Raw genomic sequence first — 24,572 nt, 5'->3', positions numbered from 1 at the left:
AATAAGGAAGAGTACACTTGGATTAACTTTTCACAACTTAGTTTTATTAGTCTTCATATACAGGCAATGAAGAGTATGAAAAGGCAACCTACAGCTTTGCACTCTCTCAGTCACTGCTAATACACTGGCTTTCCCAGGCCCTTGTTTGGTTCCAGCTGACAGGCTGAGGATACAATGGCTAATGGGGGTTTTGCCTTGCACCTCAGGGAGGGTTTAGCTCTGTCTGTGAAGCCATGACCACCACCACTGCCCCAGCTCCCTCGCAAGAAGCAACCACTGCAGGCAGCCAAGAGCAGCCAAGCAGGCTGCGTGTCCAAGCATGAACTGCAGGTAAACAGGAGGTGATTGGCAAGAGGAAGGCATTCCCTGAACAGAAACTGGCTCCATCCATGTACATCTGAAAGTCCAAATGGTTGTTAAAACAAATTTGTTCTGTAACTGCCAATTCCAAGAAAGCTCACTTCCAAACGTGTTCCATTTGTGTAAACCCATGACTGAATGGCCCTGCCATTAACAAAGCAAAGCAAAGGTTTCGTAAGGCAGGTACATATTCCAGAATACCATCTCCCACAGAAATCTGTCAAGAAAACATTTTAATGCTCTCATCCAACTGTTGGGATTTTTTACCTTTAACTGCAGTCCCAGATCCATCACAACAAAGATAAAGCTTTTATTTCATACCATTATTCTGTAATGCCAGTGCATTGTGAATTAAGCTTTTTGATTTATCAGATGTAATTTGGGTGCTATAGAGCACTTCATTGCCTTGTAGTACCTTCTGCCTTTTTTAAGTACTGCTGCTCCAGTAAGACTGACAGGACATAGCGGTATAGCAACACAGAAGGGACAAAACCCTCACTGCTGATCCTCTTGAAAATCACTAACTTTTATTCTCCATTTAAAAAGGTATCTAGTTCCTTTAAAATCATCAATCAGCCTGTGAAACAAAACAAAACCCCAACCAAACCTGAAAGGAGGTGATACAGAAACAAAAACCAGAACATATTAATGGCTAAAAATACTGGCCCCTGTTCTCTCACAACCTAATTAATATGGGGAACAGATAAAGTCAGGATGGAAAAGACGCTACATGCCACTGCAATTCGTAATCCAACGTTAACTTGACTTTGAGTTCATGCACTCTCTTGCATGCAACACAGCTGCAAGGAAACCTCTACTCAAGTGGCCTCACAAACTTCAGCTCATTAGCAGTAGATGCTGAATATGGCCATTTTCCTTTCTCACACTGAAAAACTGCATTAAATGAGTGACCATCCCTTTACAGAGGAAAAACATAAGCAGGGGAAACGACACACAAAGGGAAGCAATACCAAGAAGATGGAAAGGGAGGGAGGAATGAGAAGTGACTGGCGGTGGCTATTTGGAAGACATCTGGGGATGGAGCTACATGGAGGTACTGAATATGGGCAAAAGAAGATGGTAGAAGGGGAGGAGGGAAGTGAAGCAGAGATGCTCTTTTCTCTTCTTGCAGGTCCAAAAGTACAACAGTACCTTCTTCCTTCTAACTCCTTCAGCTGTATTACCCTTGCAGTTTCACAGATCATGTTATGGCAATATGAAGAGGAATTAACAGTGTACAAAGGAAAAAGAGGGCAGATGGTGTGGCAGGAGACTGTTTCAAGGGTTATTTCAGAACTCAGCTGAAGAAGACCAAAAGACAGGTAAAAGGGGCATCAACTATGAAGAACACCTTGAGCAGTGGGTAAAATTGTAGTCTTATGACTTAAAGGAATGAGAGGTTTGGTGAAGAATGCTGGTGCTTTCAGTCAGCTGAAAGTCAGGGAAGTCAGCTCTTTGGAGCACAAAGGGAGCAGCACTTCCTGAAAGCTCTGGAGTTGATGTGTTCAACAGGAGTATGTGTTAGGTAGATCTCAGTGCTGCTGAAGGCACACTGAGGCCAGGAGAGTGGAAAGGCTTATGAAGGCACTACAACCCTGACTGCAGCTCCAGCAACATGTTCCTGAACACACCTCAGAAAGGGTATTCTGCTGGTCTGCAAAGTGGCTCCTGTTCCTCTTGGCTCTGAATGAAGGGCTCAACATGTTAATGCTTCAGAAGGTCCCAGGTCTGAGAGTCTATCCAGACAGTTGAAGTAACACATATATGACAGCACTGACTGCAGCTGCCTGAGATCAACAGCTCAGTGTTTCAGTATGAGAACCTACTGAAAGTATTTCTGTAAAAGTTAAAGGACACTGAAAACCCCAGTAGCTTCTGGAGGTAACTATGAGACATTTAAGTTTAGGTTCAATTACCAAACCGGGAAAGCATTTTGTTCAACCTTCAAAACAAACCTTACGTACCATAGTGGAGCCATGCCAAGATCTCCATGGTACAAAAAGATATAGCTTAGATTTGAGACAGGCTTGACATTCCTGAGAGGTGTTGGCAGTTCATTAAACCTTTATGTAGATTAGTTTGGAACAGCAATAGAAGGAATTGTACCCTAGCTGTGCCTTTCAGTTGCTGTAATCACCCAGTGCTTGTTGCAGTTTCAGAAATTAGATTATCTGGGAGCTTTCAGTGGCAGCACAGCACACCAGGACAGCTGCCATGTTTCGTGGCACTCTTAAACAGCCACCACTGTGGTCACATCTATCACCACTTGAGTTTATCAGTTAGCAAAGATCAACATGAACAATAACAATAATACATACCTGTCAGGAAAAGGCTATTAATCCCTTATTAACAAACCTGCCCATTGTTTCTCTGCTGCACACTGGACGAGTGAGGTTTACAGAAACAAGTATCAAGATAAAAGCACTCCAAGTTACCATATCACAGATTCCTGAATGTCTCTCCTCTATTCATGCTTCTGGTCCTGAAGTCTTTCTGCCTTTTGTCTTTATTTCACCCTTCACTTCTCAAAACTAAAGTCCTCCTTCATAGTACTATAAAACTGTTCAATAAAATTCATTCATTCTGGAATAAATACATGTTCAACACGGCTGATGTTCTTCCGATGAGGTGATGCAATCCACAAGTACACAAGGAAGAGAAGACACAACAATGCTGTAACTGTGAGGCAGACAAGGAGCCCAGCAAACAAAGCAGGTTTCAGAGGTAACTGGATCAGCTTGCCTTCTGCTGGAATCATGTTTGTGAGGCTTAACATGTAACCGAGTGCCCACGCTATGCTGCTGTTGCCAACCTGAAATACAGACAGAAGAGGCATATTCCCATTGGACAGTCAAAGAAAAGGGGGTCCAAACACTCAACTGCTGATGCTGACAACTGCCCTTTCAGTTACCAAGGAGAAGACCTGAGTGGAATATACAAAGATACAAAACCATTTTAAATTGCTCTTGTTTTTGTAGTTCCAGAGGTTGCAGATAAAATTGATCACTGGGCTAAAAAAGTGAGACACAGGTATTAGATGGATGGGTACAAGGATGTGTGGTGTGTATGCAGGCAGCCAGTTACAGGAGTTTCTGTCCAAGAAACACACTTAAAAATAGAAAGAATTTAAAAATAAACATAAAATCAGCACTACTGTGCTAATTCCTAGAATTCCATCAACAGCATGATGAGAGAGAAACTTCAATAAATGATTTAATGTCTTTAATGAACACTTTTAAGCAGTCACCTGCTGGTGGAAGGAGATCATAATGGCCTATAATATTTGGTCCCTTTTATAGTTTTATATATCTTAACACCTTCTGTTTAACTGATAAAAAGAAAGCTACCCCAACAGAAACTAATACAACAGATGAGCAAAGAGACAAGGGGAATCAAAGTGGCTTTTCTTTGCTGAAAGGGGGAAAAAATCTCGTATTATAAGGTCGATAACTTTCACAAATCGTCTTGCCCTAGATCTTGCCTAGATCTTCGCACTGGGTTAAGGTTCTTTTCATTCATTGTGTTCACTACTTAAAAACAAATACAGCACTAGCATAGGCAATAAACATTCACCCTCCTCTCCTGTTGAAAATGTGTAAACCCATTGTTTTGCTACATGCAAGTGCTGAAGCATTTCCAAACTGTATGGAGATAAAGAGAGTCTGAGACAAGGGTTTAAAATAAGGCTCTGTACAGTCGCAGAGAGGACTGTGGGGACCACACTTCTTGATGTGACAGCCAAGCTTCACTAGTACCCATGGCTTCCAATTTGAAAGCGAAGATTTCTTAGCAGTATCTTTAGAATGGATATATATATATACACATACAAGTTCATTACAAGTACTCTGCTTTTTAGGAGGAAAACTAAGGTCACGGAAGAGAAATACAGCTATGACAGAAATGTTATAAGGCTTCTCCATCTGGCAACTGAAAGCCAGTACCCCATCAATACACATTCCTATTGCAGGGAACCAGATTACGGCACAGATGGATATGCCAGCTGAGGTGAAAACTGCCTGAGTTGCATCATCACCACTCACTGATCACAAACCAGCTCTGCTGGTTCCCCCAAGGCTTTGCCAGCAGACAGAAGCAGTTCTCCTGTCCAACCCAGCAGTGGACCTCAACTGGTGAGGTGTTTTGAGCTACTGCTTTCACCTACTGGGACAAGGTTTAACACACAATTATTTCATCTTAAAGCTCTTACAAAGAATCTAGGCAGCATCTCAAGGCAATGCTGCAACCCCTAGAACCAGGCTGAAATTGCTACTGAGGCTTGAGAAGTAGTTTTGCCTTGTGCCAAAGATTTGACATCATTTACAAAGGCTGTTTTCGACTGTTATATTTTTGTAAGCTGCTGCATCTTCTCTCTCCTTCTAAACTTTGGATTAAATGAATAGTGAGAGCAGATTATTATTACTCACCTCCTTTTGAAAACGTATCCGTGGCCAAGTTTCTGCATCAAAGTTGTAACCATGTATAAGCAAGTAATAAATGAAATTGGCTGAAAAACAGTAGGATCTAGCATATATTTCTTCAAATGTAGGCAGCATAAACTGGAGCTGAAAGCAAAAGGTTTGTTACAGACATGTAATTTACAGAAAAATGCTTCAGGTTTTATAACTAGAGAATATTTTGGATTCTAATTAGAATTTATTTACATTTTTCAAGAACTCCAAGTTGTGGACAACAAGATACAGAGATTTAAAGAAAGAAATACCCTGACAGTGACATAGTTCATGTGGTAAACAATGAAACTACATCCAAGACTATACATAAAAGATGTTATGGTTTCTATGTTTTCCCTGTCGTCTTTACAGCATGGCTAAAGCTCTGAAACAGATTTTGAAACCTAGTCCAACTTCTAAGCATGCTACAAATACTACATGGTTTGAAGCACATTAAACCAGACCTTCCAAAAAGTTCTGAATGCTTGTTCAGCCCATGTTCTTTTTATATCTCCCTTTTACAGATACAAAAGGGAAACCAAAACCAACCCAAAAAAACCCAGCCAACCCACTTACCTGTGCCCAGCTCTGGGAACAGAAAAACCACATACTTGAATTGAAGTCAGCCAGGGAAAAGTGCCCAGATAAATTCAAAGCATTAATTGTATAGTAGAATCCTGAGAAAGCCTATAGAAAAGGAGTAGATGGCAGGCCTGTTATTTTCATAACTGTAGAAATCAAAAGCCAGCAAGCTCAAAAAGAAGAGCTGAGTTTGCAAACCTACCACAAAATTCCCTTTAACTTTTGGCTGATGTATTCCGTGAAATGGACAGTCTTCTCTGTCTCTGCAAGCACTGAAGTTGAACAATGAAGAAACCATCTCCTGGCACAGACCTGGATCCCCTGTTCCATGGAAGTGCACAAGCTCACTTGGGTGGTAATTTGCTGGTCTCAGGGATTGTGTACAAAGGCTGCCAGAGACGTGCTTCATGGTGAATGTGGTGTTATAATCGTGAGGGTAACATGGATTATCCACATTGGAACTGGTGTTTGATTTCTGGGAAAGAAAAAAACCAAACCCAATAAAGGCTATTAAAATGCAAGAAAGACCTAATTTGACAGTAACTGGGAATCTTTTTAAACCACACATGCATGTGGTTTTGTTCTCTGTCACAACCGATATCAGTACAACATTGCTGATCATTGTCATTCACAGAAACTCCTTCCTCAAGAAAGCATTGGCAAGACCAGCAAAACACTTACAGGACCAGCTGGGCCTTTTTATGTCAAACAGTAGAAAACTCTTACCAATTTTTAACAGATAAAGGGATCTTTGTATGAAACCCAAGTGTGTTGGTCCATAACTAAGCACAACAGAGCTCTTACTGGAGCCTCCAAACTCCACCAAAGGGAAGTTTGGATACTTCCAAACTCCAGAATTCCACACAAGCTGAAGAACCTCAGACAGTTACTGAACACCTGGAAGAGCAACATAGCAGAGGGGCTTAAACAGACCTGGAGCAACAATGCTAAAAGCCTTTTCTCAGCTTCATCTCTCCCATAGCACTGGAAGCTGTGTGTGTAGACATTGTAGTTGTAACCATACAACTTCACTTGTAAGGTGCTGTTGAAGTTCTCCTGAGAATCCTCTGGGATAAATGAAATTTGAGTGGAAGCTCCTCCAAGGTCCAGTGCGCCCATTGTCTCTTTTCTGTAAGGGTGAACCCATGTCCTCCAAAGGTTTCTCTATATGGGAAAGTAAAAGGACTAATTAGAGATACCATCTGCTTGTTCTGCCTTTTGTTCAAGCTTTGCTACTCTTAACTGTTGGAGATTTCCCTGCCTCTTCATCCTGTACCCTTTCAGAAAAATCAGCTCTTAGGCAAACATGGAGTAAAATGATCTTGAGAGATGGACAAAGGAATGCAGTTTAGCGTTCAACTCAGAGGGCAGCACAATAATCAAAGCATAGGACTAGCCACGTCAGTATCCATACTAGAATGCAGGGAATTGTATTACGTACTCATGAGAACTTGAACAAGTGTTGATGTAAATAGTATGAAGATTTGCTTGTTTCAAGGCAAGAATGATTATTAAAGGAATAGAATATTAAGAGGTCACACAGAAAAAGAGTGAGAATAGAATGAAAACCACAGAAAAATGAAAGCTATATTGAAGTCAAAAAAACAAAATCCCCTGGTCTGCACATTTCCTTCCCTGAAACTGCAGTGGCAATAAATCTGATCTATTCAGCTGGCATTTTCCTATTACTCATTGTCCAAATTCTGTGTTTGATCTACACAGAATATAGATTCTGTAAGATCATCTACCTCAATATTTACTGTAGTATCACCTACTGGGCATGATGATGTGAATGTGTACGGTGGAAGGGAAAAGAAGCTCCCAGGGTTAGAAATACACTCACAAGATTTTAGAGTGCAAGATTCCATTAACAGCCCCTACCAGAATTTGACTCAGGCCACTGTCACAAGAATGGTGACCATTTCGTTCCCCTACTAGTGATATTCCACATGCAGGTCTTGACACAACTCTTTGTACTAAACTGGCTTCACACCATCGTGCAGTCCTTCAGTGTTCCTTATGAGTCTGCCATATTTGATATAATTTGTTATTCACATTATTAAAATCCATGTGGTAGAAGACTGACACCACCCTGAAGTTTATCATATCATGTGTGTTGCAGGAAATATGCACAGTGAGAAAAGCTCTTGCAGAACATGCCATTCCAGTACTGCTTTTCTCTACAAGAGTCAGCAACACACTCACCATGAGCTATCGCTTAAGATTACTAATGGCTAATTCCTCCTCATTAAGTGCCATGATCTAACAGGAACCACTCAACCAGGATAGCAAACAATACTCAGGGGTTTGGTTGAAATTTCTTTCAACTTAGCAAAACTATCTAAGTGCAGTTAACTGCTGCCATGAATGCAGTTGCTCATCATCTTGGTAAAGCTTTTACTGGGAATAAACTATACTGAATATATATATATATATATGTATAAAGAGATCTTCTAATATACTTGACTACCTCTCTGCCTTGACCCTATTCTGAGTTCAAACACAGCACAAGTATCTTTATATTGGTATCACTTTGTATGCACAAGGCAGTATCACAGCCCCACTGCTTATAGCCTGCAGTTTTCCAGCGGTATTGGGATGAATGGTATATGAGTGATCTCTGGCTCAGCTGAGGCACATTTGGCCACATCAACTTCAACACCTTCACTGCTTCATTTTTGTCTGCTAAAACAAGTGAGCCAACACTGCCAGGAGCCCCTTAAGCTGTGCAGATCCTTCACCAGTAGAGCTGCAGGGACAGCAGTCAACTGAGGAATTCACAGAGAAGCAGAAGAAGACATCTCCATTTGCCACCACTGTCAAGACAATCAAGACCTGTCACACTTAACACACCAAGGCATTTAAAAGCAGTGCAATTTCTATTTCTAGGAAAGGCATTCAGTGTCATTTAGAGAAGAGCCCTGTTTTGTGGGTCAACAATTTTACCTTTGCCACATCACGTTTCTGTAGCATCATGTTCTTTATGTTTGTTTTTTTCTATTACTGCCACAAAAAGACCATGTTATGTATTTCAGTGCAAAATGGACTCTATAGCTATGACATTTAACAGGCATGTCCTCTCAAACTTCTCATTTATAAGAGAGAAATGGTGAAAGAAAAGCATGCAGGTTTTTTCCACACACCTCTAAGAAATTGCCCATTATATAGTTGGCTGTTATCCATCCATACAGCCCTTCCTCTGGCCCCGTTATGATTTGCGCACCCCTAAAGTCAAAAGGCTGTGCTCTGAAGTAGTTTTGAATGCTCGCAAGGACTTCATTGGCTGCCGTTTCATTTTGCAACCTAAGCAATTCACAAAATATAAGACACTGAGCATCTGGAAAGGCAATTTCATGTTCCTACAATCACCTAATGAAAAATAGATGTTGTTTCCCTAAAGGGAAGTTTATGACAGGGAACAGCCACATTATCCAACAGCATTTCAGCAAGCAACTCCCCCACTATGTATAAACTTCATTCTTTAGCATACAAGCTCGTGGGTATTTTGTTTCATATATGTATATACACACACACACAGTTTCTTCCTCAGTGAACTGAATGCTTACATGACAACTGCTGGTCAGAACAGTCCTGGAGCCTTTCTTCCCCCTCTGTTCAGCCACAGAACTACTATAGAAAGCCAGTTTATGCCAGGTCTAAAGTCACAAGCAGATCCCAAAAGCTTCATTAGCAGTCAGAAAACTGTGGTGCCCAGCTTTAATCTGCCTTTGCTGTCCACAGATACGAACATTACCTGTTTGAGTAACACTGAATTTCAAGGCAGATATGGAAGAGAAAATTAAACTCCTGCCTTCTCCAGAATAAAGCAAGATTTGTTTTCAGTACAGCACCACAGAGGGTTTTCATACAGCCCCACTTTCCCTATCAGAAAAGTTAATTAAATTAAATTGGCTGGGCTCCATTTCCTTCAGGGATATCCAATTTCCAACGGATAAAAATGCATCCAGAACATTTTTCACACTCTGGTTTCACAGACTGCTCTGCTATAATGCACACAGAGGAGCTCACGTGTCTGCCGTACCTCAGCAGCCTCATGCCAGCTGTAGCCCCCAGATAAACAGAAGTGTTCTTATGCAAATGAACTGGTATTCTCTCCTTGACTTTATTCAGGCAGTCATCAAAAGGTTTGGCAAGAGCTCCAAGGTTACTCTCATAGCTGGATATACCAGGGCCTAAAAGAGAACAAGTTGATTTCATTCTGCTTTGCCAACTACAAATTAGCCCAATTAGCAAGCAGGTGTTAAGAGAAGATTTCCCCCATCCCTCCTGTAATTGCAAACAAGGAGAGGATGCTTGAAAACTGGAAGTGCTTAAAGAATAATCAATGTAGTGACTGTCTCAGCTGTGGGAGACAGATACTTGCAAACTGCTTGTATTTCAGTGTGTATACACATACACCTATATACCATACCTGCAGTAAGATACACTGTATAACCATGTGACAACACAGTGACAGCAGTGCTATATTTATGAGGGAAATGGGCTTATTCATGGCAGATGCTGTAGACAACAGCATGTCTTATGGATGTAACATTTCTCTGATCTGCTGAAGTATAGAAAATCCCTCTTTCCACAACCTAAAGCAAAGATTTCCTCATCTGGTTTGCCACAGCTGTTTCGGACACCATGGCACCTCTGCAGCTCACTGCTCTCAGAGCAAAATAAAGCAGCTCCTCCAAAGAACTGCTGGTAAAATTCAAGATGCACAAACAGCTCTTGAAGTCCTAAGAGGTCCTTTCCAACCCAAACCATTCTGTATTTCTATGGGAACCTCTCCTTTGAGCCCTCTGTCTCCTTCAGTGCAGGTACCCAATACTGGAGCAGTGAACCCTGGATATTTTGTATGCTGGAGGATGAGAGCTCTGTCTGATTGTGGTTAAGGCTCCCTTGGCCCTGAACAGTTCACAGCAATTTGGACTCATCCATTTTGCAACTTGTTTCATATTCAGCTGGTATTAAACCAAAATCTAATCCAATTAAAACAAGTGCTCAGAGTACTCCTCTGTCATCTCTCCAGAAGAATAATGCAGTTTCTCTGTGAGTTCTTCTCACACCATAATTCTTAAAGGCAATATTCTACCTTGACTCTAATGAGTCAAGGCATGAGCTAGCAGAGTGCTCCCCCACCTCAGCAGGCTGGCCACCATTCCCACAGCCTGTGAAGACACAGCATCAGGCACATGACAGCAAATTACTTCTGTGCACATTACACTTGCTTTCCTTTCCTTGTTCCAAAATCGCTAAGAATGCCCACACATGTTTAAAGCTGAAGATAGAAATGCTGGTGCTGTTAGGAAACTATTGCCTTATCTCTTAGTTACTCATGGACCAATAGGACTGCATCGCCAGCACCTATTTGCAGACACAAACCAGTGCACTCAACAAAGCAGTACTGCTTAAGTTAGTACCTTAGAGAATACACTGAAGTTCATTAGGCTCAGGGTAGCAGAATTTATGAAGTCTGGCTTCCTGCAGAAATCCCTTATGGATTAGCTACTGCTTAATAATATGGATTTCTCATCCCTGCACAGCCACCTGTCTTCATAAAATGTATGGAATTTTGGTATCATTAAAAGCTTACTCAGATATCAGTGAGGTTGATACCTGAAGGAAGTACTTACAGAACAATTCCAAATGATCTGCATAACCTTGTTTCTCTAGGAAACCTGACTCAAACATCAGAGACAGGGTTTTAAACACCGCTTCATCAGAATTAATGGCTAACATCTAAGGATGGCAGATCCCCATTCTTCTCAAAGAGTTTTTCTTCCAAGCTATTTTTTAAATATATTTTATATGTTCCTATTAAAAGAAATTATTTTGGTGCACAAGGACTAAGTACTTACAGGGCTTGATTCTCTGTAGATTGAAATCTGTCTGCACCACTTGCACACTGCAGTTACTAAATCAGTAAATCAAGTTTAGCTACAGTTTCCTGTCTCCACTGCAAATCAGAGCTTGCTGCTGTATCAGTAGAAGAATGACTGATGCTGACAGATATAGACATAGCTTGAACAGTTCTTGCTCCCCAGCAATGAAAAGGGAACATAGTGTAAGAAAGGCAGTATAAGATTCCAGATAATGTCTTCTTAGAGGATAACTCCATTGGAGCTCACCTTTCACATTGCACTTGAAGGTTTGGCTTACTATTCCTGTGTCGTTTTCTTTTTCTGCTGGCCATTCATAGACGTAGACAGTAGTCCGAGAGGATCCAGCATCAAGGACTATTCCATACTGGGAATTAAAAAAGACTACATTAGATCAAGAAACAGACAGTGGCAGCTTAACAGCCCATATGCAGCTGTTTTTCTTTGCACCATAAAACACTGTAGAATATGTATGCACAGTATATTTATAATAGAGATTATTTCTAGTGTTGGGTACTTAGGCATGAATCCAACAGCCAAGCACAGAATGAATCTGGCAGCAAAACAAAGAACATTCAATGTAATACAGCAATGAATTCAGTGGGGACAGAGAATGCTCATCTCCTTTCAGCATGAGGTTCTAAATCCACACTGACACATACATAACCCTGTGTCAGGATCTGATTTTACGGCAAGATCATTTCCTATTATCTCAGCTATACTCCCTGGACACTGAAGGGTTTGATACCTAAGCACAGACTTTAGATTCAAGGGTGCACAAGGGATCCATAAAGCCACAAGCAAAGAGGTAAAGGACATAGCAGTCCACAGTGAGAAGGATGCAATGAGTCTGGTTTTTTTCCAATTGCCCCTTAAGCCTCTCCCTTTGAGTGGTTTAGGCAGTCCAGCTAAGGGTTTGCCACTGAAAACAAAGAGGGAATCAGGTTTACCCCAGCTTTATTTATGAACTAAATGACAAACACTTAAGTGACTTGCCCCAGGTCACTTGGACTCCCTGTGGGAAGCACAGGTTTCTTCGTCCCATTCCATTGCTACCCAGATAGGTATTTCCCTCTTTCCCATCTTTTACAGCAGTAGAAAACTGTAGCAACTGGGAAGGCAAACTGCATATCAGGAAGAAAACTGTGATTTTGCTTATCCTCTTTGTGATCCCTGAAAGTATGTTTAGCTGCCTGCCTCTTCCAAAGCCATCTCATTGGTAGGAATCTCACGCTGTAGAGCTCATTTCTCTGTTAACATCTTTTCCTTTCAAAACCACAGCTGCCTCAGAGCCTGGCAATGCTGGGGAATGAGAGCTTCCAGCTGGCTGCAAAGCAGGATAAGCCTCTGGAGCAGCCAATACATTTCATCCCACTGCCTCCCTAGGGAGCCTCAAGTCTGATGGAGAAGGATCAGGTGGTAAACCATTCAGCTTCCACACCCCATTAATTCCCAGCTTCCACTGTAATCCTACAAACTCCTGAACCCCAAAGAAATACCAGCACTTCCAGTCTGGTCTGTTGCCCAGAGGACTGTTAGATAATGAGAATTCCATTTATATTTATGCGGATGATGTTTACGCTGATCAACCAGAAGGTGGAAGGCTCCACACCTACCAGCAAGCCACTACACCATCAGGTTCTGTTTAAGGAACTGCTTTAGCAAAGATACTGTGAGTGTATTCCTGCTCTCTGAAAGGGAGATAGACACTATGGAGACACATAATACAGTAATGGTCAATCTGCTCCAGAGCTATTAATTTAATCCAGTCTCAGGCAGCTCGAAGTGCCAACCATAAGCTTTTAGCTTAGCTACTTTTAGAGCTGACTATCATGCCCAAGTAGAGCTAGAAGATAATGGAAGTATTTTTACCTCAGCCAGCTGTGGGGCTTTTTGACCTGCTTCCATCCTTCCCTGTATTTCCAAGCCTCCTTCCCGAAAGTTACAGGTTTCAGTATCAAAGAGTAATGCTGCACTTATCTGAACCAATGTGTTCATTATTTTCTTCCTTCTCCACCTCTTTTGCTTGAGTCCTTTTAAAGAGATGCTCATTTTTGAAGAGGGCTCCTGAGCCCATTTCAGGGTGAGTGGGGAAGCTCCTCTTAAGTTCACTCTGTGTGAACTGGTCCATGCAGCATCATGAAGCAGTGATCACCAAGAAGTGTGTCAGATACCAGGACTAAGATTAATCTTTAATTAAACAGGAATGACAGAGGATGCAGCATTTTAAGAGAGTGAGAGAACTCTTAAAGCTGGCACAGTTATGATGGCTTACTTGCCATCTGATCACTTTGGAAAACTATCATGAGAAGCTAAAAACTAAACCAGGAGGATAGAGGCTACAGAAGTGCTGGAAGCACACTTCAGTTCACCTACATAGGTTTGAACTACTTTTAGTCAATTATATGATCCAAAAACAAGGCCAAACACTTCTGAAGAGCCAAAAGAGACGTGCAAAATGTATCTTATGCTGTAGCACCTGGAGAGGCAAATTAAAGAAACACAATGATGAAGGGAGGGGTTTTTCTCTTTAGGGCTCACAAAACATCATTAGATAATGGAAAATGTTTTGACTGGTACAAAGGCTCATTACATTCAGAGCTGGCATCATTTACAGTTCTGTCCTTCACAAGCTGTGTCAGTAAGGATGTCTGTTAGTTCACAGTGTGTGCCACTAAGTCATGAGCTCTTTCAGGGCCTCAGCCTCATGCACATGGCCAGGCCCTTCCTTCACAAATCCCTGGCTCAATCTTCACATAACCTAAGGAACCAACCCATTTACTTCTGCAACAATGCTTTAAAACATAGCAGAGCAGATCATGTCTCTCTTGAGCAACAAAGGAATGAACCTGGACCTTCTCAATGTGCATCCTGGGAAAGAACTACTATAATACAAACTCTGGTCATCATTCAGTAGCTGTTCAGTTTCATGGAGAAAAGCCAGACAAAGAACAAGGCCATTTGCAAAGAGTAAATCTAATTTCATCATGTTATTGTCGTATATATTTAATCTTAATCAATCACTAACATCAGGACACTGCCCCTTCCAGGCTCCATCAGATCAGCTATTGGAAGGTTTCACATTGGCATAATCAAGGTCATCCTTTTATGAGTGTTAATCATTTACTGAGGACCAGTCAGCATCTCAGCACACACAGGATCCTCTGTGTCAGCTGGGACTTTCTGCATTGGCAGGCAGAAAATTGGTTTTCCTTCAGAACCAGCCATGAAGCTGTTGGGATTGAGAAAGCAGACCTCCCCACCTAAACCAAATGGTCAAGGTGGGTCCAGCAGTTGCTCAAAGGCAGACAACTTCATCCTCTTGAATGTGAAACTGAATTGATGACAAACACAAGCAATGCGTAGGCTGTCTTTTAGATAGCGGCTTCAGCCTACAGGTCAATCCAGTCTTGCCTTGCATGAGAAATGGCAGGATGCAAGGCTGAGATTTAGTGCACAACAGGGAGTAAACTTGAGGCACTGTGTCCCCATGCAAAATCCCAGTGCACACACCCTGCCACACCACAAACACATAAAACTGGTACTAGAATACAGTTTTATCCCATTGTATGATTCATACACACCAAACAATTCAGATAAAGCCAAAGGTGTTTATAACTTCATGAAGTGTAACAAGACATTAGCCTGTCGGTATGTGAACTATCCAGTTCAGTGCATTCGCAGAGGGAAAGGTAAAAAGGACTCCAAAGAAGGACCTTACAAAGTTTCTATGCTTGTAGCTATCGTTGGCAGAACTCAAACTGCCAGACTGCACAGCTTCCCTAGAAGGCTCATTTCTCCACCTTTGTCCCCAGTTGCATACATCTCTCACTGAAGACTCAGCACACATACAGCACAAGACAAAGCCTGAATTCCAGAGGACATCACTTTATCTCTTCCAGTTTCCTCTGCTCCTCCTTGTGAAGCTACTTTGCTTCTGTTAATATCTGGCAAGACTCAACACATGGTAAATCATAGAGTGCATGCTTACAGCCCAAATGCTTTTGATACACAGCAGCAGCATGCAAAGATTTCGGCATAAACTTCCTGGCTGTGCTTGGGGAGGCAGAAATTCAACTTTAAAATTCAAAACTATTATAATATTACTTCAAATCTGGCAAAAATAGAAAAGCAGTGGTGGATTCACATTTGGCCTTTGAGTCTTGGAGAAGACATTATGTGATAGGTATCACAGGCAATCAGGGAATGCTTTTCCTGTTTTGCCACTGACTCTGTGATCTTAAGCAATTCTCTTTCTCAGTGTCAGTTTTCCCAATGGGATTAAGTATTAATTTATGTCTCATTTGAATCACCCCATAAAAATTAGTTTAGAAAGTGGCATTATTAAATATCAGTTCAAAACATTGTTCTCCTTTCTCAGGTATTCCAAGACTTACCTTAAGCCCTGGAGAGAGGATCTGTTGCTGATTTATCTGAATCACTGCAATAGCAATGACAAGAATAATACTTAGAAGAAGGAATGCTTGGGCAACAACACTCCATGTTCTGGTAAGCATCCTGAAACAACAAAAATATAAACACTTAAGGAATGTGAAAGAACTCAGTCATTCTGTCTTAAGGCCTGAACTCAACTGAATCAGTTGAGGCTCCTCCTAAAATCTCATTTCAGCAACTAGATCATACAGCATGAAAACTCTGTGTTCTCCTCAAGAACTGCAGGGTGGTTTGCTACCACTAACTTTTCATTGCTGAGCAGGCAGGTGTCCATATTGTCATGCTAATGATGCCAGATTTCACCCTCAGGTCCCAGTCTGCTCCTTTCCCACAGTGCCTACACATAGATGCATGCTCATCAGCTCCCACTGCCTCAGGAAACGAGAGCAATGGGCATGTTGGAGCAAGTGCAGACTCAGCGATCCCATGTATCCCTACAACACAGGCACAGCCACAACCATGCAGGCACAATGCTGGTGGCTGCTGAGCACAGCTGGATGCTTCTGCCAGAGCTGTAAGGCAGATACAGCCTGCTTCAGCAAGAAACAAAGGTTTTAGGAACATTAAGGCAGGCATCTTCTACCTGCTGATGTGCTCATGAAGTGTTTGTGTACATGTGGGTGTGCATATTAATACAGAGCCTATTGTGATCACTCTTCACTACACGTAAAATAAACAGTTTAACTTGTGATGAGAAGTCACTAAATCATAATAAATCTCACATGTAGTTATGTCAGACAAACCCAGAGGTAACGTGGAACGTGTGCACTGATGGTAAGGCTATTGATAAGTTCCTATCCTCCAGAAAGGTTTTCTAGGATTCAAATGTGGTTTAGGTTTCCTGTAATTTCTGTTCATCCTTTATTTCTCCATACCCTGGCCAGGCAGCTCTTCACACCAAAAGGCCTTTCAGAGCACTGACAATTCCCATATAAGAAATCCTTATGCTCCACAGGGGTTGAGGAGGAAGGGGTGGCTGATGGCAGACAGCAAGCTTAGGAGTGTCAGAGGAACACAAGAAAGGCAGGGAAGTGCTCATTCTCATTTTCAGAAACCACTTATTTTGGCACAGAAATAACAAGTTATTGTGATGTGATCTATCCTGACTCCCATCTCCTAATTCATCCATACCAACAGTGGAGCATACCAGTGGCTGCTAAGGGCTGCTTTGCTGTTCAGCAATTGCCATTGCAAATCTGTGCTGAGGACAGGAGCTAAAAGGTGGGTCTAACACACTGGGTCAGCCCTGTGGTCTCCTTAGCTCCAAGCAGAGACAGAGCTGAGGGACAAGGCAGAATGTTTCCTCATGCAGTTTCCATATTCTAAACCCCATGTGTTCTTCAGCCTGTGTACCCATGGTCCAACGCCTGTGTTCACATTCAAAAGAGAAGCAAGGTATTTGGTTTTGGGACTAGCTTCACTCTGAGCTTTGCCCACTGCTTCTGCTTTCCTTCTTTGTTTCTGATTTCTGTTGTGAAATCTAACCCAGACTGGTTTTTTGGAAACTGACACTCTTCACTTCCAGAATGTCAGGTTTTTATACTCATTGACTCCCTTTTCTAAATCCATATGGGCTCCTTGTTCACTGCCAATCTGCTTTTCCAATACTCTCTTTTCTTGGCTTAGGAATAGCTTTATTAATCATCAGCCAGTTTAAAATTACCAGCCACACTGCTGTTTTATTTACTGTCATCCATTGCTTTCCTATCCTGAGGAAAATCCAGCATCATGTACATCATGAATAAATGACAGTGAAATCTTATTTTTACCATCAGAAAATACATTAACACTTAAGAATTCTCACTGTAACCTGCAGATGATATCACGGATGCCAGTTAGAAGCACTGATACACATCAATTCATTTTTTAAAAGAGGGAGCAGGTTTTAACTGTGTATTTATCAAAATACTTGTCTTTTTTATACAAATACTTGCCTTTAGGGAGAGAAAAAGTCTTTTTCTTTAGCTTTCAACTATACATGGAGTAATCTGTAATTGCAAAGTGACTAAAAAAAGAACTATCTGCTCACAACCTAACATATCCCAGCCACTCCTCCATCAAAGCACTGCTGTTCAATGCTGAAGACATAAACTCATTATCCAAAAAACCCCACTTAGGGCAAATGACTCTTTGAAAAACCAAAGCATTACTAAAGAGCCAAGCAGTAACCACTGTTATAACAGCAACACTTAAGCACACCCATGATGACGGCTGCAATATTTTCTGCTGCACTGGTTTGTAAAAGGGAAATGGGAAACTCATTTTGTTGAATTTCTCACGTGCTGCCCTGGTGCTGGGATTTATCTTCACTAGAGATGATTTCTCTTTGCAAATATCAGTTTTGACAGCGAGCATATGAGGTAATCAGGACAGGTTCATCAGAGAATTATCTCTATATCCTGATTTACACAACAGCCTCTGTGTCAGAAGGACACCTCATACAGCTGATACCTTCACCACGTGAATTGTGCAAGATGCTGCAAGATTTCACATAACTGGATCAAAAGCATAGGCCTGTATTTACTTTTAGCTACACTTACCTAAATCTCACACACATACCAAGCAATACAGTCACACTTGCTCATTCACTGCAATCTGTAGAGGTAGCAGAGAGTTCATTCACTCCAGTTCAAGCAGAACTGCAGTGTTAACTAACTCTTGCTAACATTGCACACTTGCAAATTAAAGTTAAATGTAAGGCTTTTATGAAGGATTAAAAAGCAGCTGCATTCCATTATCAAAACATTATCATCCTGAAGCAAGAAACAGCATTAATATGTATTTCCCACACCCAATGAAGCACACCAGGTCACACAGTAACATACTGGAAGGATCACTTTCTACACCTTACTTCAAGCAAAAGGCACTCCTACCTGCAAAGGAAAATGGACTAAACTGCTTCAAGCCACCAATGCTTTGAGTTAAACAAGGGCAAATACGCATCTCTATAAACGACAGTGCATACTATACATTGAAATTCCTTTTCCCAAGTTACTTGGATTTGTTTCAGGTACTGACCTGGTTGTTCACAGGGTGGATAGGCAAGCACCGTAAGGATCTTCCTGCCTTTCTTCACACTGTAACCAGAGAGATACAAACACATCAGCGTTTATTTTAGTTATGGTTTACAGGTCACTGATTTTCAAGCACTGAAAAGGAAAACAAAAAGAAGCAAAACACCAACCCCCCGATACCCAAAGCATTTTTAAATCCGCAGTGAAAACCCATGAGGAGGCTTCACAGGCTGGAGAAATCAAGTCAAAACAAGCACATGGACCCCAAATCAGCATCCGCGCCTCAGAGCTTTCCTAAGCTTCACACAACGACCGTGATTTGCGAGAAAGCACAAAGTTCTCACTCCACATAAAGAAAATCGCGGAGACAGACAGACACACATACACACATACATATACATACACATACATATGTATATGCACATATCCCGTCGCCGCCCGCACTACCAAGAGGCTCTCCCCTCCCCGGGGATGCCCCACACCGCTTCCCAACCTACCTCCGTAAGCTGCGGCTTCCCCACTCCGTCCAACGTGGAAGAGAAAAGGGAGAGGGCTGCACACTTGGAGTAGGGATGTACGAGCGCCTCTGGCCGGGGAGGGGGATTGAGCGCCCTCTGCTCACGTTATTCCCAAAGAGCTTTAAAGGAAAACCCCCAAACTTGCCGGTAAAAAGCCCGGTGAAGTAGTTCCAGTGGAGGAAGGAGATTGACAGCAAGTGGATGCATCTGCGGAGCTACCGCAGCCGACAGAGATGAGAGGGATGCGGATGAGGCTGTGTCCGGAAAGGGGTCCCCTGCCGCAGTCCCTGTGTGCAGCCCAGCTCAGGCACTGTCGGACAGGCTCCAGCGGCGGGGCAGGTCGGGCTGGAACCGAGCAGCATCCGCCTGCACGAAGAGCCGCAGCGCAGCCGTGTCTCCCTCCTCTCCCCCTCCACCAGCCGCTTGCCTCTTTCCAGAAGAGCCGATGTGGCTTTTGTGCTTACACAGCCCGATGCTGCTGGCAGCCCCTACATCATATTCCTTAATTCCCTCCCACACAGAGAAAGGGTTTAGTCTATGGGTGAAAGAATGGTATATCCCTGCCTCTTCTGAAAGGAGCAAGTGCTTTCCCAGGAGGGCTTTTCTCAGCACTCAGGAACAAGTAGTCTAAGAGCTACCTCTCCATTCAATTTCAAGCGCACTGGCACCACTTGTTTTGTAGTTGTGCTGGAGTTCTGGCCAAACCTGGACTGCTCAGTGGAGCTAGCACATACCCAGAGGCATAGTCACAGCCGAGTCACTGAGATCCTTCTCCCATCACTGTCCAACCTGTGTGATCAGCTACAGTTGAGGATCATCCTGCAGGATGAGTTTGCCAGCGTTATGAGCTCATCACAGTGAGACACCTCTACCACTGTGCCACCACCTGCTTATTGTTCCAGGATTCAGATTCACATAATGTAAAATACCAAATGCACCTCTTGATCCCTTCTCTCATAATGATCTTGATGGATTACAGTAACATTGGTGTTTGAATAAAGGAGAACAAGAAACTACCTGGAGCCTTGCGAGACATCTATAAGCATCCTTCCATAGTGTACTCATTTGGGGAGTGGAGATAATTTCTCTGTTTTTAACGACACTGCACTATTTAAGCTGGTTTAATTATGATCTTGGTGGATGAGTTCAGCTATTTCTAGCACATGGAGACAAAGCCTCCCATCCCTCCTTACTCCCTATTGCAAGTAACTCCTCTCTCCCCTTCCTTTCCCCCCCCCCCCCCCCCCCATATAATTTCCATTCCTGTGGCATCTTTTTCTTCTCCCATCCAGGTGTATTTGTTTTAGTGCATTTAATCCATCTGACTGTACTGGTTTCTCTGCTGTGGCATGATCTGTCTCAGGTGTCCATTCCAAATGACAAGGTAGCTGGATTGCTTTGTCACAGAAAAGCATAGTTTTTTGCTATCATCGAACATAAACATTTTAAAGTAAAAAATGAAGCACTGACATCCACACCAACCAGCCCTACAACTCACCCCCACCTGTGACTAAAACATACTGCTTGAAAAGAAAGCAAACCCTACCTTCTATATTATCTACTTCTATAAAAACAGATGTAAGAGATTCCTCTTCCTTCTGCACCATTTCCAAGAGCTGTGCTGTTGCACAAGCTGCTATTCTTGTGACATTTATTGTCATGCTAAAGCTTTAGGGTTAGGGTTAGGGTTAGGGTTAGGGTTAGGCAAACTCATTAACTTCTTCTAGCCATGCCTACAAATGTGTTATATCCTGACTTATCCATTCCATTGTCATAAAACTGACCAAAGGAACCTGGTAAGGAAACACCATTCTCTTACAAGAAATTCACTGTTGTACTCAAGGAAATGCATCATCTCTAGTGAATGTGGATAAATGCCAGAATCTATTGATCCGTTAAAGATGCTCTGTGGAAAACTGTTCAGTGTGGAGCAATGAGGTTGTGAATAATGTTTCACTTTGAATGGCTCAGGAGGAATTGCTGGAAACTGCAAGTTCAGGAGAAGAGATGCATCCTCTGGTCTACCAAAAAAGTATGAAGTTGTCCTCATAGCAGCGTTTCTGTCATCTTTTTGTGCTCTTCCAGGAATGGATGAAATTGGCTGAGTAAAAGTCTGAGATAACATCCTAGTCCTAGATAAAATAATTAAGGGTTAATAATTAATCATTTCTTTAATGATTAATTTTAATAATTAATAGCTAAGTTTAATTTCCTAGTTAATTTAATAATTTATTATATTAAATTATATTTAATTAGTGCAATAATTGATTTTATTTTAATAAAATATTGAAATCATTTATCTAGTACTGGTCCTAGTCCTAGTTGTAGATAAAATAATTAAGAGGGTTACAGGAAGCTGCTGTTCCATGACAAATGATCTTTCTGAGAAAACACAGTAAGTGAAACATGATCACATAAAGAAATTGGTCTTGAAATATTGCTACCTCCAGGGTTTGGAAATCAGCAGCCCCTGTGACCTTGTATTTAACATCTTTATTCATGATTTAGGAAAAGAAAAGGTAAAAAGCATAAAGAATAAACCAGCAGACATGGAGGGGCTTCAACTGAAGCAGAAACTGTTTAGTCTATGGAGAACTCAAATGAAAAGAGATCTGATTAGAGAAGTCAAGTGGGATGGTACAGGCTACATCAAAACCCAAGTCCAATGAGTCATTAAAGCTCAGGACACAGTGGAGGGCTGCAGAAAGGGAGAGCAAGGCAAGCAGCAGAGGCAAAGCTGAGCTTACTGATGTGATTAAGGCCACATGAGAAGCAGACACAGTGCCCATACAGTGCTAAGAGGTCTGGGAGCCCTTTGGTTCTCTAACACGGCTGCACACAAACGTCAGCCCAGATCACCAAGACCAGGAACCCATGAGTGGAAGCACAGCCTGTGCCTTCCAGCCCCTCCTGACTGAAAATGAAAGCAGCCACAGAACATCACCAGCCACCTCCTAGAGCCACCGGGATCAGCAGTCAGCCTCCAGGGCAGCTCTCACGGTGGCAAGCAGGTAGGAAAGCCTCGGTTGGAACCAGATGATTTTAAGGTCCCTTCAGCCCAAACCATTCCGTGACTATTATTTCATTCACAAGGAAATGCCAGGTCCCTATTCCCTAGGACACGGAAAACTGGGCCCAGAAAATAAGCAAAACCAGAGAGGCTGCACTGCAGAAACCTCAGGCTTTGAATTCCATAGGCAAACAGAAGGGGTAACTATTGCCCTGAAAGCAACTCCACACTGTGCCATGCTAAATAACACCATAAGGTCCCAGAGGGCACATGGGCTGGAGGCAGCACCAACTTTTCCCATGGACAGCAGAAGGAGGAGATGGTGAAAGAGGCCACAGCCTTCTCAAGCAGCAGCTTTTCATCCACAACTCCCTTCCTATGCAGAAACACTGCCGGCAAAGCTGAACCTTAGAGTGGTACCCACGGGTTTCCAGCGTCGGGAGCTTCCCAGTGTCCCCCTATGGGAATATCCAGGGATGGACAAAACGTCTCCGCTTTTCCTGCAGTCTCTGACCGTCCCTGCAGCCTCCCCGTATTCCCCGTGGAGCGAGAGTGGCACCTGGTGGTCACATCCCCCCGCACCAGCCACAAACCGGTGCTGGTGCTGCTGGTTTGAATGCTGGGGGCAGTGGGAATGACGGGGAAGCCCTTTGGGTACCGCAGTCCTGATTAACCAGGTCCGTGCCAACTGCTGGCTGCAATTAGCCCTGCACCTCACTGCTCTTCGTGCCCCTCAGTCTGTGCTCACAGCACGGATGCTGTGCTTGCCTTGATGTCAGAACTAGAGCATGGATGCATACACCTAGGCACTGGAAACAGTTAAATGTGGTTTTCTTATGGCATTTCAGCACTCACTAAACAAGTGGTGGAAGCGAGAGCCCTGTCAGAGAAGAAGGAATATGGAGTCTTGCAGAAGAAAAATGAGTAAAATCTGATGTGCTCCTTAAAACAGCACATGGAGCTGCTGAAAAGGGGTGAGCTCTGCATTTCCCAGCTGGCTCTGCTTGAGGACAGCTGTGGTGGAAGCCTACAGAGGTATCACAGACTGCACACCTCGAATGGATCTGTTCTCCTTGACACAAAGACATACCATAGCTCTGGAATATCCCCATTGCTTCACCTGGGGAAGGCGCAACATAAGCCTGGGAGCTGAGTGTGGACAGACTTGGACTGGGGCAAGAACTATGTGCAAGGCAAAGTGCCCCAGCTGCAGCTACCACCTGTAGGAACTGAGCACTGCAGCAGGGCAGCTTATCCCTGGGCTGAGGTGTGGAACAGCAGAACGCTGCTCTCTAAACTGCTTAATTTCACTTGACCTTCTGCAGGAAATAGTTAATCCAGCAGACCTGAGCAGTCAGTGGGCTCCAGGTAGCTGAACATGTGCTGGGACCATCACTTCTTCCACAGAGAGTGGCTGTATCTGTAACCAGAGCCTAATTGTCACAGTGGTTTCCACCATATGCAAAGCCCTGTTGGACCATTCAGTCCCTCCATCCCCACAACCTTAAGAGGTTGTGGGGCTTGTGTTGCCAGGACTGTGCACCAACACAAGGAAGTCAGCCTTGGCAGGCACTCCACCAGCTGCAGGAATAGCTTTATAGACAGTGCTGAGGGTTCTGGACACACCACAGGGCATGTAATTGGCGTGCTCCTACTCAACACTTGTGCCCTGGGAAGTGCCAAAAATACAAGGCAAGCAGTAAGTTAAAGCACTTGCTCTTCCATGGGCTGGAAGATATCCTTCAATCCACAGAGGCTCGTGACAAAAGGCAATGACTGACAGTGTTCCTTCAACTAAATCAGGGTGAGAACATGTCAAAGCAGCAATTAAAAGTGTTGTGTTTAAAGAAAAGAGACAAATGAATTGAACAGAACCACCAATTTTCATTTCAGCATCATTACATGCCTCTTCATTAGAAGAGATGTCTCCCTAATCTGTGCAAACACAGAATGGGACCTGGCAGGGCTGAAATACCAGCTCACCTACAAATATTACCACCAGTTCCCATCTTCTGACAGCAAGTCCACGGCCTCAGACTGCACCAAACCAAATCACCCAGCAGTTCTGGGTCCTGTCCTGCAAAGCAGCATTTACTCTGCAATACCCAAAGCTCAGATGAAATAGTTTTCTCCTCCTTGCACTTGCGAACACCATGCATCAAGTATCCAGGAAATGCAATCTTCTCATTCCCTTTGCCACACATATTGTACTTACTCTTTAATCCCACTTTGGTTGATCTTGCTCAAAAAGAAAAGACTCCATCAATCATCAGAGTTTGGTAAGCTCTTTAATGGCA

At 42.8% G+C, this 24,572-nt stretch overlaps 1 protein-coding gene across 1 annotated transcript; it reads right to left on the bottom strand.

Moving 5' to 3' along the window:
- Positions 1-1,004: 1,004 nt before the first annotated feature.
- Positions 1,005-20,017, bottom strand: ENTPD3 (ectonucleoside triphosphate diphosphohydrolase 3). The gene is made up of 11 exons (XM_034067629.1): positions 19,245-20,017; positions 18,752-18,810; positions 15,676-15,796; positions 11,528-11,645; positions 9,433-9,583; positions 8,534-8,693; positions 6,324-6,554; positions 5,593-5,865; positions 5,385-5,495; positions 4,785-4,922; positions 1,005-3,172 (listed from the first exon to the last, which is right to left on the bottom strand). The coding sequence occupies exons 3-11, from the start codon at positions 15,793-15,795 to the stop codon at positions 2,939-2,941; spliced, it is 1,536 nt and encodes a 511-aa protein (XP_033923520.1). The 5' UTR covers position 15,796; positions 18,752-18,810; positions 19,245-20,017; the 3' UTR covers positions 1,005-2,938.
- Positions 20,018-24,572: the final 4,555 nt, after the last annotated feature.

This window comes from Melopsittacus undulatus, chromosome 1 (genome assembly GCF_012275295.1).
Source record: "Melopsittacus undulatus isolate bMelUnd1 chromosome 1, bMelUnd1.mat.Z, whole genome shotgun sequence".
NCBI classification, from domain to species: Eukaryota; Metazoa; Chordata; class Aves; order Psittaciformes; family Psittaculidae; genus Melopsittacus; species Melopsittacus undulatus.
This window is presented reverse-complemented; position numbering and strand designations above follow the sequence as displayed.